The 7,644-nt window shown below is 41.5% G+C and overlaps 1 protein-coding gene across 1 annotated transcript; it reads left to right on the top strand.

Annotated features, from left to right (window-relative positions):
• The first annotated feature begins 7,119 nt into the window (after positions 1-7,119).
• On the top strand, positions 7,120-7,428 carry LOC131246655 (uncharacterized). Its single transcript, XM_058247004.1, has one exon. It carries the CDS (start codon positions 7,120-7,122, stop codon positions 7,426-7,428), a length of 309 nt encoding a protein of 102 aa, XP_058102987.1.
• Positions 7,429-7,644: the final 216 nt, after the last annotated feature.

The following is a 7,644-nucleotide window of genomic DNA, read 5'->3' as shown; positions in this document are numbered from 1 at the left end:
AAGTAGTAATGAGATGGTCCTATGATGTGTGTAGCGATGCTAGAAGTAGCAACGCTTTATCTTAATCCTTGCTTGTCTCTTCGAGCCTTAACAACTCGCCAACTATCTTCGTAAACGAGTTCATATGCTTCAGAAGATTTGATCCTTCCTTCATCTGTAGCTCGTAAACTTGTTTCTTCACAAAAAACTTGTTGGTAAGGGACGTCGCCATGTATAGGTCTTCTAGTTTCTTCCACATATCTAGGGCTGATTTACATGACTTCATTTGATAGACACAGACGGATGATGCTTATAGCCTTTTTCCCGAGTTTACTCTAGTCATTTTCCGACATTTTCTCAGGTTTAGTCTCCAACAACGCCTTGCTCAACCCTTATGATACTAGAATATCCTTAACCTTTCGCTGCCACAAACTGAAATTATTTTTTCCATCGAATTTATGTATATCAAACTTCGACCCTAACATCTTCCCTGAATTCCCAAACGTTCTTAACCTTTATCTGATACTTTGTTGAAATTCCAAGCCCACAACAAACCCAGATCAACTCTAGATATTAGAAAATTGGATCTAATACCATTTGTCAATCCTACACTTTGCAGAAGCATTTTCAATGAAGATAGAAGAATCAATTTAGAATCAAACTATCAAGCAATCACAAACACACGATTTTACGTGAACAATCCTTTCGGGGAAAAAACCATGGCGCAAAGTGACAGAGATCTCCACTATAATAGAAGCTTTCGAGTTACACCATTCCCATTTATCCTATTACAGAAGCAATTCGATATCTCCTTGTAATGCACACCCCTAGGAAAACCCCTAGCCCTTGAGAAAAATCCCATCCTAAGCCCTTATAAGTGTAGAAAACCATCTCACCCCATAAAACTCTTACCCTATGAGAGAAAACACTCGTCCCTTCAAGCACTAATTGAATTAGGACTTAAATAGCCCTACTTATGTAAAACCGCTTAACTAAGTTGGTAACGTTTGTTTGGAATGAACTCACCTTCGGTCGGACCGACAAAGTCTTGCTCTGCTACTGACTTCTAACTGAGAAATCCTGCACTCTGTAGGTTGCACTGAACTGGATTTGGTCTGACCGACAGGACTACATCTCCCAGATTGCCCAAAATCCAAGGCATCCGCACAACATGCCCATTGCTGAGTCCTTCATGGGCCAGCGTGATGTTTATATGCCATCCTACTGTACTCCCAGGTCATATTTATTTGAAAGACTATTGTGAAATGGTTTGTTCATACTTGTTTGGAAGTCTCATATGAAAAGGTTTCTGCTACAACCAATTTCTAATCCTAAACAAGCTGGTATTTCATGTTTTTTTTTTTTTTAAAATTTTTTTTTTTTAATGTTTCTTTTAAAATTTGAATTTTATATAAGAACTGTAAGCTGAAACTAAATAAATCATTTGTAGAATAATTAGGAATCTTTATGCCTCTTACGTTGCAACAACAACAACAACAACAATAATATTAGTGTAATGTGTCATGTACTGTACTTACTAGCTCAATGCTACTACATTAATTGACAAGAAAAATGATTCCATGCGAATGTCTCAGAATTACCTGGACCTTGTATCCTGGCTCCTGTCTTAGAAATCAAGAGAATGTAGGTATGGGTCCCAAGGTGCAAGGACCACCTGAAGACGGTGGTTGAGATGTGTCCCTCAACTGAAAACGGTGGTTGAGATGTGTCTCTCACATGAGATCACCTTCTATTGTTAATAATAGTGGATAATATCGTATGCTGTAGTACATAATTGTAGTACGTATTTTTAAACTCTACGCTATTTTACTACATCCGGTATCTTTTATATTACTAACTGCAGGCTAATCCGAACCTATTCAGTATCTTTTATACAACTGTAGGCTATGGTACTATATTCAGTATCTTTTATATAACTGTAGGCTATGGTTACTTTCAGTATCTTTTATATTATTAATGCCTATCCAAACCTACTCAAATGGGGTTTTGTTCTGACCTGCGCTCAACATGTGCCCATGCTGCACTTGGGGATGTCATCTAGTTATTATCCGTGTATATATTAGGTAATGATATTATACTCTCCATTGCTATAATCCTTACATATTATTTCTTTGTACGAAGTTTTGCAAAGTTGCATAAACTTGATGCTACACTTAACTCTACCAACTCTTTTGTGCCCGGCAATTGATGATCTTGCCTGGAGCTATTGCGAAGTTTTGTAGTACAGGTCGGATCTAGGTTGCAACTTGGGCAGGTTGGTTCAGGTAGAGGGTCAACTTAAGCCCAACCTATCTTGAAGAGGACCCAACCCGCAACTCGACCAGACCCAAATTCCAACCCGACCCAAATTTGCTCAACTCGAACTCAACCTGGATTCAAATTGGGCTGGCATTTTCCAATCTAAAGCCAATCTGAGGACCTTGACAACCTGATGGGTCAGTCAGGTTGGGGTTGGCTGGAACCCAAGTTGCAGCCCTACACCCCAGCATTGACATTACAACAACTCCGCTTTTGGCCGGGCTTGTGCTGGGTTGAGATCACCCCACACTTGGACCTCGCTATGGCCCTACAATTCAGGTAAACCCCCAGGACATGGCAGTGATGAATGGGCCCAATCTGGGCATGGGCTGGCCTCAAATAGAAGATGGTGCTAAATACAAGCCTCGACCCAGCCCATTTATTATTTTGCGCCCCAAAAAATATTGCCTGAACCATTTTGTACATGCATAAAAAGTTAAATCTCATTCCTTCCTCGTGGTGGGCCGACCATGGGAGTCCAACACGCCCAGCTTGGCCCATTGACAGCCTTGGCCACGGTTATTAGATATTGGTATTGAAAATAGCATATAGCATTTAGATTACCTCCTTTACGTGAATGGAATGTATAAAGACCTCTGCCTTGTCTCCACTTTTAGTGGCGTTCCTGCATTTTTGGGAGTGTAAATGCCTGGAAACTATTTTGCCCTCCATTTGCTTGCTAGATGTCGGCACTAGACGTTACCTGCTGTTTGTTTGTTCTTTTTTGGTGTCATCTCATATTCCGTGAAAATCTTGCCTGGTTTGCGACATTGGCTCAAATGTATTATACCACACGTACCAGTTATATTTTCTTCTCCTGGTTCATGTACTTGTGCTCACCACACCTCACCGTTCGGCAGCCACAGAGCTTGCTCTAGGGGCCTGTTTCCATGTGGGACAATGGATTGGAATAGGATTCCGCTCATCTGCTGGAAAGAAAACCAACTGGTAAGATGCATCCTTCGTAAGTTAATGCGTGCTTCGGCCAACATTTCCAGATGAAAAATCTGAATAAGTTGGGATTCTCACACGATCCAAACAGGCCCTAGTTGTAGCAGGGGGAAAACGACATTGCTCTAGCGTGGGTTGATGGTTGACACACTGGCTCCAAGTAATTGCATGCATTGTGAAGGAAATTTATGTGAAACCTGTCCAAGCAGTGGGTCCCTACCTAGATGGCTTGTAAACTGGAAATCACACTGGTTTTATTTTATAGATGGCTGATTGGTGGCATACAAATAGACCGTCGAAATGAAAATTAGTTGATGGTCTCGTTTCAAATGTTTATTTGTAAGATATTAGGATCTTTTAATCTGTTAAAAATGTGAAACGTAATATACGGTGGGGCTCAAAATTTGGACATTTGATTTTAGTTGGTTGATGCCACGTGTACGATTCCTTAGTGTCTGTGTATCAAATCATCACACTTATAATTCCAATGGTATATCCAACTTGTACTTCTACATGTATTTAGTGTCGAAGTATGAGCTTTTCACCCTTTAAGAGAGCTTATGAAACAAACTAGGATGCAAACGAAATCAAGCTTGATGAAAACATACAGTAGCAAATCTGTCAAAAAAAAAGAAAAAAAAGAGTTTATTATTATTATTTTAATTTTTAAATTTTTTTAAATAAAAGGCTAGGTTAGGTATTTTTGTCTTTTTAAATCTTGGCTAGATCTAAAAAGCAGCGGAATGCCCGTCTCTCTAGTCCTCATAAAGACTGAAATGCAGGTTGAAAAACGCAACGCTCAACCTAACTAGTTGTCGTCTTTTATTTGGTGAGAGGCTGTACTGATTGGGTCTCCTTTCTATGATATACACCGTTTATCTCATTAGCCCATTATGAATTAGTCGCCTGACGTCACTCCTGTCTGGAAATAGGATCGGCGACCCTCTTTCTGACAATTTGCAGGTCGCCAATCCTATGGCTCTGATAGAGGAGAGTTATGGGGAGCGGTTCATCCATAATGGAGGCCGACAGATGAATGGTTAGTATCAATGGAAAATGGGGCCAAAATGGGTCCAACTTATAAAAGTGAGCTCCGGTCCGATGGATTATGACACATGTCCTGGGGATTTTTCTGGGTTCATCTGAGGGGTTTTGTTATGTTACGTTACCCCCTACTACACAATACAGTATGGTGTCCGGTTTTCATCCCCTGAGTGCATCTTATTAAATAATGAACGTTTTTTTCTGGATTATGTGATACCTTGTCCATCGTAGGAAACATTTGTTGAGCCGGCAATTTTGTATGAAGATGAATATTGAATTGGCTCATATTCAATTCAAGAAATCAAAGGTCAGTTTTATCCATTAAGCATATGAGTATAAGACCATAGCTTCTATGTGGCAATAATGAGAATCCAATAGTGGAGACCGGCCACCTTTTTTTTTTTTTTTGAGAAAAAACAAAATGTCTTCATTGATAGCAAATTCCGTAGTTACATAGGCTGATACGGGAGATCACGGGAGAAAAAGAACCCGAGGACTCCTATCATATCAAGACTGACAAAAAGACACGGAAATCATTTACAAATCCTCGTCGAACGCCTGCTCTTTTGATCCCAGGCGTATCACCAAACATTGTTATGTATTCTGGTTACATGGGCCATCATTATGGGAAGTGCCCGGTGACCAAATCACCAGGGATATCTCTGATGAGTACTGACCTGGTGGGATTTGATTGGGCTATGTGCATCTGTTAGACCTGGTGGGATTTAAAGTTGGCCTGACTTGATTTGATTTGATTGGGATATATGCATCTGCTAGATATGGCCTAGTTGAGTAACAACTTTCAAACATGCTTTAAATGAGTCCTTTGACAGCTGCACTTGGCCGAATCAAGTCTCACCAAATCACTGGTCCTGGTATAGGTAGGGCATGTCCAATCAATCAAGCTATCCAATTGTCTAAATGATGGCATGGAAGTGTGGATTCCATGGGACGAAAGGTCCACATTCAACATGCAAAAGTCCAGACTGCCCAGATAATTATGATCATTCATTTGCCTGTTCTTGGTGGGGCCAAGTGGATGAAGGCCCAGAAGATTGGGCTCTCCAGTAGTCAACACCTCTACCCTGAGGAGGAAAGCCCTAGGAATCGAATAGTTAAAAAAAAGCCTATCCATGTGATAAAACAGCTGACCCCTAACCTGCATTCGTGATTTAAAAATGCGGGAACATCGCTCTCCTGCCGTTCGGTGAAAGGGACTGAAAAATCAATTTAATAGAGAGGATCTTCATCATCTCTTTTGATATTTTCTCCTTTGTGCATTTTTATTGCATTATCTCCTCGTCATGCTTACACCCATAAAACGTCATTATTGCATTACAAGGTCCAAGATATCAGAAACATTTCATTCACTTACGTGCCATTTTAGAGTGTCGACGGTACCTTCCTCCCCAAATATCATACCGCTCCCATTCAAGGCCTCCTTTTCACCACTGGGTGACACACGTGTCAGGGATCCAGGCCATTCATTAGGTGGGGTACGCTGGACCAAAAGTTTTAGGGTTGGCAATGGGTCAAGTAGTCCGCCGGACCCCCTTTTGGCCAGGCTTGGACCTTATAGCTGGCCCATAGACCAGGTCAGGTTTGGGGTCGAGTCATTTTAACCTGGCCCTGCTTTATATACAAGTGTTGTAGACCTTTGATTTCATTCCTCTGAAATGTGTATGTGTGGCCCACTTGATCAACTGATAGATCAGTAACATTCGAGGTGAGAAATGGGGATTTTATCAACAAGTTTTAAGGCCCAGACCTGACCCATTGGACCCGCACCCGAAAACAAAAATGTCGGCCTGATGATCAGACATCTCACACTTGCAGGAGGAAAATGCACGGTGGGAATCAAAGTCTTTAAGCGTGCGAATTCAACACACATGTCCGGCTCATGAGTGGACTGCCAGCGATGTTCAGTAAATGGCCTGGATCAATCATATTCATACGTGTGCCATCTGACTGTTGGGACCAGTCCATTCATGGTAGCTGTGCGTGTGGACCCCGCATTCGATCAAAACTCCGTCTGTTATTTGAAAATAATATACGTTAATTATCGAGGGTGTTTAACGTGGCTAGGGCTGTTTGTAGTAACGTGCCTACGATTGATGGCTAGGGAGACAGGAGACAAATAAGGTAAACGTTCTTTTCAAAATATGTGAAGGATAAGGACCTAATCATGTCTCTTTCCTCCCTCAAATCACTCCTTAGTCACACAAAATCCAGCAAATCTTTAAATATTAAGAAAAAGAAATCATAATGAAAGCGAAGAAAAGAAGAGAAAAAGGAAAGAGAAGCAACCAGAACCCGAAAAAAAAGCCAGTCAACGTAACTTTTAAAAAATGAACCTTGAGCAAATCACCTTGTGAATAAACTATTATTCTCGAATCCTCTGGACCCACTCGAGGCTTTAAACGCTATACTTGAGAGTTTGTTCTTACATTTGGGGCCCATGGCTCAGAAATCCGGACCATTGCGGTCTGTTGTACCCCACATTGGATCGACTGTGGCTCACAAATCTTGGGATTTTCTTTTCATTTGATTGGACCGTTTCTATACTAATCTTATTAACCTTCCACGTGTAGTTAATAGATAGAGGTCATGTTTCGAGTTACCAACAGACCAGCGATATAGATTACAGAACAAAAATCCCCAATTTTCGGTCCTCAAAACCCGAGTACAGGTCGAGGACTTAATAACTCCTCCTTTTAAATACCCACTTCTCTTCAACTCAGGAGAAACTTCATTTACAGGAAGAAAAACCACTCATTGCTGGAGAGAGGTCTTCTGAGAAAGGAGGTCTTTTAAAGCTGGGAAATAATGGGCAACTGCTTAGAGTCTTGGACCCGTGGCTACAATAAAGGAAAAAAGAAACAACAACAACAACAACTACAGCAACAGCTACAACAGCAGCAGAAGCCAAAGGAAGGATGTTGTACGGTTAAGATCTTGGTGAGCAAAGAGGAGCTGGGATGGCTGCTACTTGAGCTGAGGGAGAAGGGAGGAAGGAAGAGGTTGGAGGATGCTTTGGTGGAGGTTAAGAGAGGTAGAGGCAGAGCTGACGGTTGGAAACCCTCCTTAGACAGTATAATGGAGGGCCCAGAAGTACAGACGGTTGAGATGAGCTGATCCATCTTCGCCTTCAAAATTGACTTCCTTCTCCTTTTTTTTTTTTCCCCCTTCTTATGCCTGACTATTGTCTGTGGTGTGTGTCACACATGTTGATTAGATGGCCGTGGTGATTCGTGGTATACATGCCCATGTGGCACACATGTGAGGCATCCAGGTCGTTCATCGGGTGGGTGCCACAGAACATGCTCTGGTCCAAAATCAGGCCAGTCCACA

The sequence above is a fragment of the Magnolia sinica genome, chromosome 5 (assembly GCF_029962835.1).
Source record: "Magnolia sinica isolate HGM2019 chromosome 5, MsV1, whole genome shotgun sequence".
NCBI lineage: Eukaryota > Viridiplantae > Streptophyta > Magnoliopsida > Magnoliales > Magnoliaceae > Magnolia > Magnolia sinica.
Note: the sequence above shows the minus strand (reverse complement) of the source record. Positions and strands in the feature narration are given on the sequence as shown.

Excerpts from the sequence above, each read along its gene's own strand:
- LOC131246655 (XM_058247004.1), top strand. The coding sequence starts at position 7,120 with ATGGGCAACTGCTTAGAGTCTTGGACCCGTGGCTACAATAAAGGAAAA.